This window comes from Apaloderma vittatum, unplaced genomic scaffold (assembly GCF_000703405.1).
Source record: "Apaloderma vittatum isolate BGI_N311 unplaced genomic scaffold, ASM70340v1 scaffold15050, whole genome shotgun sequence".
NCBI lineage: Eukaryota > Metazoa > Chordata > Aves > Trogoniformes > Trogonidae > Apaloderma > Apaloderma vittatum.
The window spans coordinates 10,883-24,351 of NW_009695153.1; the positions used below are offsets into that span (position 1 = coordinate 10,883).

General features: G+C 38.2%; 1 protein-coding gene across 1 annotated transcript in view; it reads right to left on the minus strand.

Moving 5' to 3' along the window:
* Positions 1 to 1,770: 1,770 nt before the first annotated feature.
* The window catches only part of DDX10 (DEAD (Asp-Glu-Ala-Asp) box polypeptide 10), a gene marked incomplete at both ends in the record, with an annotated part of 46,070 nt that continues 34,371 nt past the window's right edge, over positions 1,771 to 13,469 (minus strand). The window contains 2 exons of the mRNA XM_009870264.1: positions 1,771 to 2,239; positions 10,468 to 10,556. Of these exons, the coding sequence (XP_009868566.1) occupies positions 1,771 to 2,239; positions 10,468 to 10,556 (558 nt within the window). The remainder of the gene's footprint in view (positions 2,240 to 10,467; positions 10,557 to 13,469) is intronic.

Below are 13,469 nucleotides of genomic sequence, written 5' to 3' on the forward strand. Positions count from 1 at the left end.
CACACACTCTACGTTTATACTCCCAGACTCTCTGAAGCATTTGATCTTACTAATTAATGCACTGTGTCACCCTAGAAATGTATCAGTGATCCCGTAGTCAAACCGGGTCCCAAGTCCTCCCTTGAAGGATGCTCCAACACACAGCAACAGGAAAAAAGTTATTAACTACAACCAGGTCATTACTATGTCCTGACATCCGAGAGGTTTCAGGTGATACAAGTAAAACTGCTGGAAAACTGTTAAAATTACTCAGTGATGTTCCAAACTACCTCCTAAATCACCAGTACTTTTCATAAAACTTCTTGGTACATTCTTTTACACCAAAGTTTCTCATTTCAACACTTCCTGAACAACACTTCCTAATTCACTCTCCAATGTACAAAAACAACATGAAACTTTCTGTGTATTTCAAAAAATGTGAAAGCAATGTAAAAGCTGGGAGAACATCACTCTGTAACAGAAGACGAAACCTTGTACTCCACTTTGTTTTTAAAACAGCAATTTCTTTTCTACAGGAAACTTGAATTTATTAATAAATATAAGCTACTGCTAGGCAGTGGCTGTGCTGGGGCAAGACAGCTCAGGCTTAGGGTAACAGGAACAGAAAGGTAATTCCAGGAGCATCCTCTTCCCATAGTTCTCGGACAAGCTGGAGACCCGCAGCAGCTTCTGCACAGCAGAGGCGAGAGTGCAGGCAGCGGTTCGGGTGTTGTGCAACCATTCATCCTCAAAAGTTAGCTGATAAAAGTAGTTTATACACTTCACTAAATGCTAAAAGCAAAAACGCAGCTTATAAATGCAGCTAGTGGGCCGATTAGCATTAAGTTCATGACAAGTGCCCTGTACTGTTAAGTAACAGCACAGAAAAAGAAAGATTTAAAATACCAGTTGGAAAAATAAATACTTTGGTTAGCAGGAGGCTCCCCTTGCATGCATATCAGTTCAGAAAAACATCTTGCTGAGCCAGATGGCTATTTCACTTGGATCTCTACTACAGAGATATAGTTGCTAGATAAGAAAGGATACACAAAAAAAATTCTCAATATGCACGTACCAAATCTGCTTTGTAGAACTAATAAACACACAACCTTACTATAACAGTGAATTTAAAGATTAAATGAAAGCAACACTTCTTAGAGCATCAAGCAGAAAAATCCTGATTCATAAAGCTACTCGCCAAGAAAAGGGAAGATCTACATGAATATTTTAAACAAGCTTTATGATAAGTGCAGGCACTCTCTCCTCTCTCTCTCTGAGAGTGGCTCAATTCCTAATGGCAAAGGTCCTACTGAAAGTAAAAATCATGGTTTGAGGGTTATGTTATGGTAAAGATCGTTTGTTACATTTTGTCAGGAAGTAGCTCATCACATACTGCAATTTCATTCCCAGAGCCAAAAACTGTGGTGCAGCATCAAACTTATGACTCAAAGTGGCAGCTATTTAGAGAGGTATAAGCAAATCAGGAAGTGATAAGAGTTAAAACTGTCACAATTTCCCAGGCACTCAAATCATGTTTTTGAATTAAAGCAAATAAAATATACTTAAAGTAAATAAAATTATTTCATGCTAATAACAAAATCATAAAAGTGTAAGTCACATCACTCATCTTTTAGGATTAATGCTGACCTCCAATACATACGGACAACACTTCTGACTTCAAGGGAGTATTCTGCAAAAAGCAGAATCTTCTCTTTTCTCTTCCTCTTTACTTGGAGTGTGTCCAAAATAAAATCATTAAGATGCATGAGCCTTACTGTAAAGCGCACTTACCGGTGCAGGATTATCTTTAGCTTCCACGCCAAAAACATTCCGTCGTTTCACTGTCAGCAAATCAAGATTGTTAGTATCATCATCATCATCGCTGAAGTCCTCATCTTCGAAGAACTGCACGGATTCCGGGTTTGGTACCCTGCTTGGAACTTTTTCCTCTTCCTCCTCCTCAGATACCTCTTTAGAGTCATCCTCTGACTCACCACTCTCCTCATCACCTTCACTAGAAGCAGAATATTCTTCCCTTTCCTTCCTTCTCTCCTTTTCCTTTGTTTTGTTAAGAGATGCCTTTTCATTGAAATTAGTTCCACATTTCTCCACTCCTTCCGCATTTACTGAGGAGAGAGTATTTTTATTTTGCTCTGTCTCCTTCAGGTGATCTGTCCCATCAGCTGCCTCACTCGCACACAGCTGTTTCCGCACTTTCTGAAGAAATCTCACACGAGGTGCCATTGCAAGACCAAGTGATCTAAAGCATGGAATTAAACAAATAAATTAGTCTGGATAGTAGATTAACAAAATTTGATTAAATTAGAAGCCCTCATTAATTCTAACTATGACCAACATATTTACAAAACGGTATTTGGGCTACAACAGGACAATCTAGCTCGAAAAACGCAAGTGAATATTGGGAGAGGAGGGAAGATGAAGAAACTGAGAACTCTCAAGAACCGTTACAAATCCTCCCAGGAAAGAGACCAAACAAAGAACACTAAAAGCAAATTATCTACGATTCACAGTAAAACATAGTAGAAGAAACACCAAGGTTATTCAGTATTGAAGATACACAGATGTCACGTCGAGGACTGAGACAGCACTGATCCCTGTCAGTGTCCTTCCCTGCAAGAAGTGCGTGCAGAACATTATCCCCATCATCTCTTGGTGACGGCAATATTAGAAGACCAAACACAGTATGGATAAATGCCTAACTGCAGAAAAAGCTAACTGCAGAAAAAGCTAAGGGAGAGCTATTTGTACTTTAAAAGAAATTTCACCTCCCTGCACCCCTCCAGAGAAAGGCTTTATCTTCTTCAAGGCATATGTAACCAGCAGTGCTAGCAATACTGTCATTTTACCCAGTTACTCATGACAGTTCAATGTTACACTAATACTCTATGCATGAAGCAACAAAAATTAGCAAGAAAGCAAAAATACTGTATTGCAACAATACTGGAGAGATTGCATGAGAACGGATGCTCCGTCTCCAACAGATCATTTGACTTCAGTAAACTTTGTAATTGGCTGCTATTATTACACCTGACTCCATCAAACCAAATTCAAAAAAGCAATATTTAAGTTTCTTTCAGCTTTCGCATTAGGGGAGTAAAATATTTGGGGGAACACTGGTACCGTACAAGGCACACAGAGGCACCACAGCTACATTTAAAAAATGCATAACACAGAACTGACAGTGTTTGTAATACTCATGGCTTGTCCATACACTTACCAAAAGAGTAAAGTATTTAACCAACTAAACCAGCTACATATATAGACGCACATGTGTGCACACACATGTATACAAAAGACCAGTCTCTTTTGACTAACATTATGCAGTTTTACACCACCTTTCCTCTCAGTGCTGCTCATTTCAAGCAGACAGCATGATGTCTTTTCTGCACCACACTGCTCTGAATAAAGTAACCTGAGTTATGCCACTGGAGAAAACTTTATACTCGCTAGTGGGAATGTCATTATAAACACTCCATGAAGCATCCAAACAGTACTGCAGAGCAGCAAGAGGGGCCCTGGAGAGCCTTGAACTGTTAACAGTAGCAAATGGGACGAATATGCAACAGGAGAGGCACCCTGCTTAAATAACAAACAAACAAAAATGGCACCCAAATGCAACCACACCTGTGGTTAAACAGGGCAGTTTTGGTGCCAACCACCAGTTAAAACACTGAAGAAGTGGAAATGCACCCAAGAAGCAGCCCACACTCTTGGGATGATGAACAAGTTTTTAAAATAAATGAAGCCTCAATTTTAAAGGAGACTTAATGCTGTATTTCTGATAACCCAGTACTGCTCTTCTATAAACAATTAACAGAAATAATAAATAAGACTTTAATGAAAAAAAGATCAAAGGAAGTGTGTTTTGCACATTTACCGACAGCGCACTGCTGAGAGGATAACACAACACATTTGAGAACCGAAACTGGAGCACGCAGTAATCTTAAACATGTTTCAGTGTTTGACAGCTAAGACTAATTACCTTTGCAATGAAACTATGTGTTGAAGTTTGGCCTGTTGACTAAATGAAACAAAAATAACCAAAGCAGATGTAAGTTTTCACTGCAGCAGCTGGAAGGGATTCAAACCTGGAATTAGGTCTTAAACACAAGGCACAGTAAAACACATTTAAAAAGAGACTGCTGCAATGTCAACTAATGTGCAATCTCTTCAGTAAGAGGATTGAAGTAGCAAAAAAAATCCTTTGCAAGAGAAACACTTTTTTTGTTTTTCCACATTTCACATTATTCTACATGCAGTTGCTGTCCACTGCTGACAAAGTACCTCAAGTAGTAGTGCTGTGTGGCAACCACACAAGCTGTGTTCACTTCTCTTTATCATGCAGACAGACACAATGTACACAAGGTTGCAAATGCAGAATTTTTCACAGTTTCTCTAGTATCAAAGATCAGGATCACGGCTGCAGTGAACAATCTGACAAGGTGAAGAAACTCCTCTCTCCACAGGAAAAGTTTAAAAAAAAAAAAATCCAAAAGAACAACCCATGATGTGGAGGAAACTTCACCACAGCTTTTCTCTTTCAAATATGAGAAAACTCCACCCGCCAGATTGCTGTTCTGCACTGATGTCTTACTTTAATAACTGCATTAAATTAATTATCAGTTAGTGTTGGCCAATTGTTTTTTTTACACTGCTAAGCAACTCTGCCAAAAAAGACAAGTGCTATCAGAATTCAAACAGCCTCTGAACCAAAAGAATACAGCTCTCAGACTCGAGGGAGAGGAAAGGTGTTAAGGTCGAGTTTGGTGAGAAAGTAAGAGTAGATAAAGTTTAAAGAAAGTTGAATACAAACAATCCCCAAACAACATCAGTGATGTAATTTCTCAAACAAATGTCAGCATTTTGGCTCATAACTGCCTCTTTTGCACAGTATATTCCAAACAGAGAACAATTTGAGACAAACACTGTCTACTGAGAAAAGTTTGCTCACATTGTAAGATTTGACAGTTTCTTTAGAACTTACTTCTAAATCATTAGCCAAATCTGGAGTTCAATCAAGCTAAAAATCTGAATATATGAATCAGCTTTTCATCAACTAGGAAAGGCAGTACTAGCTTTTCACTAATTCATTAGATGCCACTCAGACCACAATCTTACTCCAACTGAAATTACAGCTGTTCTTTGATTTTTGTGTTTTCATGCACTCTTCTGGAATAAGAAACCTGTAAGGTTTTCTCATAAAGACAGACAAAAAGCAGGTAAGTCATTTAGTGAGTTTTCATGAATTCTAACCCAGAACACTAAAAACAAGCAAACACCGCAATGTAGTCCTCACACTACAGTAGCCTTTAAATGTCAACACAAACTCAGCTGACAAACCAGAAACCAATCCTGCTTCATATTTTGCTGCAAATACAATGACTTCTTGGGAGAAAGCTTGTATAGAAACACATTTTAAATCAGCTTCTAAGAGCAATACTGAAACCAATGGATTATTTTGCTACTATAAATGAAAGCACAGCTGACAGTTCTATTCATCAACAGAAACTGAGGTGGCCAGACATCATCATTCCCTAACACTGATGGGAGATGCAAATAAGTAACCAAAACACCTACAATGCTCAGGGATCTGCTTCAATTCAAAACAAGTTGACAAAGATTTTCAGAAAATAAGTTCAAAGAGTAAAACTCCAAAGAACAAACTATCCCTTCTGTTTGCTACTGAGTAAGGAAAAATCAAACATTAGTAATCTTTCTTTTTTTTTCCATTAATACAAATGAATGGTGTATCAGACTTAAAATACTGCCTTTCCTGAGGTTTGTTAATTAAGCTTATACAAAGACCTTAATTGTGTTTACATTAACACAGTAAAATCCTCAGGCCTCTATTTGGGTTGGGTGAAAAGCTGAGCATCTCTCAACTCTTTAAAAAATGGAATCTTAGACACTTAAAGCAAAATCTGCCCTTGCACGAAAGAAATTAAACAGGAAATTTAAGACCAGTACAACCTTTTATTTCTAAGTGACACAAGAGTTCCTAATCTGCGCCTGGAATAATTCCAGTCCTTTTTCGAAATATGAGCCAGTCGTAAAGAATCTGCGGTCAATTCTGTAGAACTGCTGTACAACAATTTTACACAAGTTAGTGCTTCCTTCTAGTAAGATGTTACTATATTTACTAAATATTTAGAAATATTCCATTTGTGAACTCCTTCAGAAAGATTTGAACATAGTGAGTTCTGCTACTGTAGAACAGGTTCAGATAAAAATTTAAAATAGCCTGAAAAAGGTTAAATACTCCCACAAGCTATTTCAAGAGAAGAGATGTGTATTACTTGCCTTTCAGTATATGTTACATCTATATTTAACACTTAAAGTGTTCAGAAGACAGGATGAGCAACCATTTGAAAACAGGAGAAATGAAATCAACTGAAGTGACACAAATCTGAATTAACAGCCTTCCCAGATGGTGTGATTAATAACCAAAACAAGGAGAGAAATTGCTTTTGCTGTGTTACTTATTTTACTAGCCAGCTTTAGCCTTCTAAATTAAGGAGCTCAAATGCATGGTACTCTACTAGCAAAAAGGTGGGCCAATCTAATCAAGAGTTTATGGGTCTAGGAGAGCCAATCTAATCAAGATTTTCTGGGTCAAGGAAAGTCAATCTAATCAAGAGTTTATGGGTCAGGATCAAGGAGAAAGCCAAAGAGGATGTCACGGTTGAATCCAATCATTCAGAAGACTAATATGGAGGCTTCTTTACAATAGTAAAAAAGCCTCAACGCTACAGTTACAGGCCCTGGTGCTCTCGGTACCTTAGCCACCCTGGCACTGCTCGAAGGACAACACAGCAGAGCACAAGCAACAGAGATTTCTAGAGCGCATTTAAGACCATGTCTCCAAGTTGGCTGGATTAGCCAACTCTGAAAGGCACTCTACTGGAACTGCTACTCATGCATATGCAAGCGCATTTACTTGTAAGGTGAGTGAAGGTCAATAGCACGCTTGGCTGCAAAATGAGAAAAGGTAGTTCAAGATCCTAGAAGCAACAAGGATGATGACTAAGAGAATAATGACCCTGGACTTTGAGAGAGGAGACTGCAGCTTGTTCGGAGACCTGTACAGCAGGATCAGAAAGTTCAGAAGCTTAGAGAAGTAGTTACAGAAAGCTCAGAAAGGGATGGCTGAATCTCCAGGTGGTTGAGGGTGAGTTGCGTGAGAAATGTCTAAACTCCACAGACCATTGGAGGGAATATTGGTCTGTAGGAGTTATGCTATACAAGGCTGAGATTAACTAAGGGACAACATGAGAAATACTAAGTCTGGTTATAGGCCTATTAAGACTGAACATAACTGAAAGTAATCAGGGGCAGGCTTTTTAGTTGGAAGGAGACTGGAGTGTAGAAAAGGACGTACAATGGCAGCAAGAAGGAGGGCTAAGAACCAGCAAAGAGATGACCCGATGTGCAAAGCCTGTGATGGGCACTGCCTGGGGAAAGTGGCGGGCAGCCCTGCCCAGGCTTACAGCAGCCCCAGCAAGGGGACAAATGAAACCCTCTGCCCTGGCCAGGGTCAGGCTTACATCCACGGTCAGGAAACTGAGGTGAGAGAGCACTGGGTGCTTGTCCTGGTCAGCAGGAGGACAGACAGATAGGGACTGATGGATCATGTATCCTGGTATCACCATTTCAGACCCAACACCACCTGCAGCTACCTACTGTTTCGTAACACTGATCTGTAATCAATGCTCGCAAAATTAGCTGAGTACTAAGTTGTGTGCATCAGATATTTCCCAAAGAACTTGGCTTCAACCTCCTTCATTTATTCTCTGTATATCAACAGAGAAAAATATGCTGCATTTCTTCTGGAAGACATGATGAAATTCACAGAGGATATTGCCTTCCTTGGCAGCCCCTTAGAGTTGAGACTAACCTGCCCACCCAGCACACTTGCCTGTTAAGATCTGCCCCTGGAGACTGATAGATACATACCAGTCGTTTTTTCTTAGAAGGACAGCAAACTTTTGACAATCAGCATGCTGTTCTAGGAATATATATATATAAAATCACACACATATATACACACATATATATATTCACACACACATATATACATATATGTTAGCATTTAACAAAATAAAGTGCCAAAGTAAAATATTTTGATTCCCTGCCTCCTCTTTATCTTGTTTCCTATTCAGGAGGCCAGATTAACTAATTATTCCTTTCCACCCTGTTGTTTGTTTACATTTTCTCATGTTTTCAAAGCTGTCCTTTGCAATAAAAAGACAAGTTTTTCTTTTATGCAAGCATCAAGGTTCTTCACCAAACTTAAAAGCTGCCTATGTTAACACAAGGCCTGTGCAAGTCTTCCTCCAGCAAATTATTCCTGATAGCAACTTGTAATGAGAGGGTACTGGAAGGAATATTAATGTAACACATCTTAAAAGCAATCAGTCTCTAGACTATATGTGTATAGTCTTATACTTTTTTCTTTTTATCCTTTTCTAGATATACAGTAGTTTTATGTAATATGAAAATAATTTTATATAATATATAAAAATCAAAAAGACTACTGTTTTTTCTGCAGATTTGATCAACAAAGCTTAAGAGAATCTCAGCGCACAAACAGGCCAGACAAGAGAGCAATGGAGAAAGGAGGCAACAGCCTGACAGACTGAAATGCAAACCTGACAGGGGCATTAAGCAGCCTATTTTCTCAGCAGGATTTTCAGTGGAGTAACATCTATCAAGCTAGCAGTAAATCTCCACAGACAGGCTGAAATACTTTTCGGAGAATATGCACAGACAGTAAAGGGAAGAAAGGATTCTCACTCCAGGTTTTGCTACGAGTTTGTGCACAAAACGTAAGCCAAGGTTGCTTCTGAATGTAGAATTCAAACACATCAGAGCTTGAGGGCCTTTCAGATAAATTAAACTGTATCGGCAGATGTGCAAGACAGGGGACTGCGGGGTGTACTTTGGGAAAAGAACAGTCTGGAGCGTGGGGAAGAAGAGTGCCAACAAACTGTTCATTTAGAGCAGAATCTCCAAATTATCTCCCAGATTTATTATCTTCTGACTTTTTAATTGCACTTCCATATATTTCATAGTCTTGACTAAACCTCTCCTACTCTCTCCAAACAACTGCCTGATTTCTTCCATTTTAATACAGGAATGATTTACGAGTAACTTTGCAAAGACAGGATTAGAATCGATTTTGATGAAGAACCAAATCCTGGCACAGAGGCCTGAGAAAAGTAGAACTATAGGCTACCTTGTCCACATCAATATCAGATATGAGATGGCACATCATGCTGAAATCCGGAAAGAGGCACCGGGATTCTGAAAATTCAGCATCACCACCATCTGTCAGTTCATTTCTTAACTCACTGGTTAGGTTTGCGTTGTCATCGCTCTCAGTTCTTATCTTCTGACACTACCCCTTACATTCAGTATAGTAAGACCTACAATAAGGTTTTAAAGACAGTGACACATCACACAGGTGAAGGGGCAGGGAATGCACATAGTGGAATTTTTCAAGTTTCTGTTAGTTTTCCTTTTTATAAATTTCACAGCCCATAAAGTAAGAAAGCATCTTTTATTTTAGGCTTATGTACCTTAAGAAAAACATAATCATGTTAACTGCAGCACAGCACAGGAAGACCAGGTGTTCTACAGTCTAGTAATTTGTCACATTTAAGTTCATTATGCCACATGTTGACAAGTTGGAAGACTTCAGTCTTCCCTGTATGAAATTCCAGAGACATAAAATTAATTTACTATGCAGCTCTGAGCACCTTCCTGCTCCCTTCTGACTACCCTACGTCCCATGAGATTATTCAAAAACTTCACATCTTGAAACATTCTCAGATGGTTGTCATCTGTAAAGTCAACCTGTCAAAATTAATTTTCATTCCATACAAAGTGTGGAGTGGTTCACATACATGTACAAAAATAGACATAGTAAAATAGATACTATTCAGCCCAGTGCAGATGTTTCATCTTTACCAAACGCACTGAATCTTCTCAAAGTAATTTAAGCCCAAGGAGCAACACCCCACACTCAAAATGAGACTGCAACGTATCATCTTTAGATACTCCAGTTTCTTTGTAAACAATACACTGTACAGGCTGGCATTTACCTATGAGACTGAAGGGCAAATTTTAAAAAAAATTATTTAGAAAAAAGATGAAATCAAACCCTATTGTTCTCTATCCTTTTACTTCAAAGGTCTTGTCTTCTATTCTATACAGCAAATGTACCTTAAAGTCTAAGAGCTATTCAGTTACTCCTCTCTGTAGAGATATATTTTTACACGTTATTTCTATCTAGACTGCCTTTCAAAATATGTGAAAAGCACAATACAAATATAAAACTATAAATACAAGACTGCCCAATTCTGTGTGTTGACACAGACAAAATAGCTATTTAAGCTATTTAAAGATATCACACACCGCAAAACCTTTCACTATATAGATTTCACTTATTAAGTTGATCATACTTACAGGGCATATTCTGCTAGAGGCAACTTGAAAACATCAAATACTTCCTTATTCTTCATTAAGTAAACTGAACGCAAGTAGGACACAAAACACTGTAAGAAAAATAAAAGTATTTAACACAAAAAAAATTCAATTACCAACACATGAAACTAATGTTATATTCTTGCTCTAAACACAAAAGAGATTTTCACTATTAAGTGCTCCAAACATTGATTTCGGACTGTAATTCCTTTATACACTATTCGTCAGTCTTAAGTGATACAACTTCAGGCATTCAAATATTTCATTATATGCACATTAATTGGCTGAATTTCCCAACAGTATTCCATTATTTTTTTTTCCCTAGAAAGAAAATATGGCAAATTAGTCAGAAGGAAGCATCACTGATTCAATTTTTTTCCCCTCCCAGCTTTTCTGAATTATGTGGAAGCAAGAACAGACTGCGCTGCTATCAGTCTCACGCGTCCTGACTTAATCTTGGCCATTAACAGAAAGTGATTCAACTCAACATAGTTGCCTTTCACTGTGGCCTCAGATAATTCATTTTACCTTGCATTTCCCATCAGCTCAACACATATGAGCTGCCAAGGAATGCAACTCAGCAGTGACCTAAATTCACCGTACAACATCTATTAAGGCCAATCCAAAGCTGAAGTTTCAATTAATCCCAGACTTTCAGCAAGAAAACTGGAAGCACCGTGTAACAGAATAACTTAATCTTGTGTTGCTATTTCCCTCCACCCTCTCCCATAAGGAAAGAGTCGTGCTCTTCTCATGTTTCTTTTACGTAGTCTACTTTTGCCTATCAGCAGCAGCATAAATATTGGAATAGTTTAAGTACCAGAAAAGATGCCTGGATTTCTGTTGGTCATAACCCAATTTCTAACACACGCCAAAAGCTCCTACCAAAATGCTTAAACCACCAAGCACTCGTAACAATAACAAATTTAGCCTATAGGGCTATATTCAAGCATACCATTATCTCACCCTTGTTCTGCTACGTACAAGCACCTGTCAGAGAAAATTACTGCAATTACATGTGGAATTCGAGGGGGGGGAAAAAAATATCTATCACTTGTTAACCTGAAATAGAGGAGGAAAAGACCCAAGAGTTAGGAGCACTGATCTCTTATGAGGATTCTTTAAATGCTTAGAAGAGAAAAAACATTTCCAAAGGTGAAAAGAAAGATGAGACTGCAAATTAAGTAATGTCATCAAGTCATGCTTTTCTCCTTGGCAAACAGAAACAAATAGCATTAATTGTAAGATGTGTAGAGCTAAGAGATATACTTTTCAAGCTACCCAACATTTTGTTACAAAAGCAAATTTTCATTTGCTTATTTTTCCAAATGCTAAGTTTTGAGCAAAGTTCCCTATCCAGCTTATGTCTTTCAATTAATTTTAGCAGCGGAAGGTGCTAGCACAATCCACTTGGCTGCTACCAAGAATGTGGCATGGATTACAACACTACTTTGCTAACATTAAATTATTAATTATTTTATGGAGATAACTAGAATCTTTAGGAGAAGGTTTTAAATTTGACACACTACACTGATCTATTGCTAGCAAACAGTGGCAAAAATGGCAGAGCCTCTCCTTTTTCTTTAGTGACAGATGGAAAAAAAGCAGGTTAAACACTCTGTGAATCCAAGAGTTGCAGATCTGAAGATCTACGTGAGTCACTACATGTCACAGGGTACAAATTTCATTCTGCCTGCTGGATAACCTACAAAGCTCTCCACTTACTTGACTACTGTATCTTTGGTACACATGGTCTAGAAATTAAAAAATGAAAATAAGAGGCAGAAAGAATGCACGTATTGCACATGTATCAAGCCCTACAACAACTAAGAACGAACAACCAAAGGCCAGATGTTCGAACTCACATCTATCAGCTCTCAACAGTGTTCAGTCCACTGAGACGCAAAAAAATTTTTCAAGTTTGTCATGGAGTGTACACACAGGATGGCATTGCTCTGTGTCCAAAGAAATGGGCATCTAGTTAAGGTAATAGGCTTCAAAGATCATTTAGTGGTAATATAATGATTAAAGTCCTCAACTGAGCTCATTCTCTATTATTTTAGGCATTATGAACATTTCCAGCAAAAGATATTCCCCGTTCCAAGAGCTTACACCCAAACTAGAAAAGTTAAATAGAGCATAGAAGAGTTATTCTACTTTAGAAGAAGAGAAGTGAAGGACAAAGACTTCTTCAACTTTGACTTGATTTCAGTACATTTACTTCAACCTCCTAAAATACTGTCATCTCTCTTGGATTTTATTTAACTCTCCTAGGATTGGTCACTCTATACGCACACACTGTACAGCTGAGGAAGAACATGTTTAATCAATCTGAACTTTTTTCTGCTCTTTTATCAATTTCTGTTGATTGGTTCTGTTAAGCTCAAACCAGGACAACTGCTATTTTTCCTGTTTTGATATCATTTTCAACGGCTTTAATAACTGAAGAGTACAAAATATTATAGAAATTAACTTACGCCATCATGGAAGATGCTATGGATGGGCATCAGAAACATATTACAGCTCTGTTACAACAGTTAGCTAAAGGTCCCCAAAACCACCTGAGATTAACGTGCAACTACTAGAAATACATAAGGCAACAAGTACTACGCTCGACTAATTGGCTACATTTAAATTTTGATTTACTGATATAGTTCTTGGATAACTGTTTTTAATGCTGTTAACTGATGTTTTGACAGAATTCAATGTAACAGGGCGGGACTGGATTCTCAGGCTGTAACACCCTGCACATCCCTCTGGGTGCGATGAAGAACTTAACAGGCAAACATCGCTTCGGTGTCTCAGTGCCCCCTACGCAGTAACATTAAAGCTAGCGAGAAAAACACATTCTTTTTTAATCTGTTTTTCAGAACTGGATGAATTGACACATTAACTATCAAAATTACAAGAAATGCCAAAAGGTAACATCAGTCCATGAGAGGGACTGCAAGGGTTTCAAAGGAGCCCCAATCTGATTCACTCTT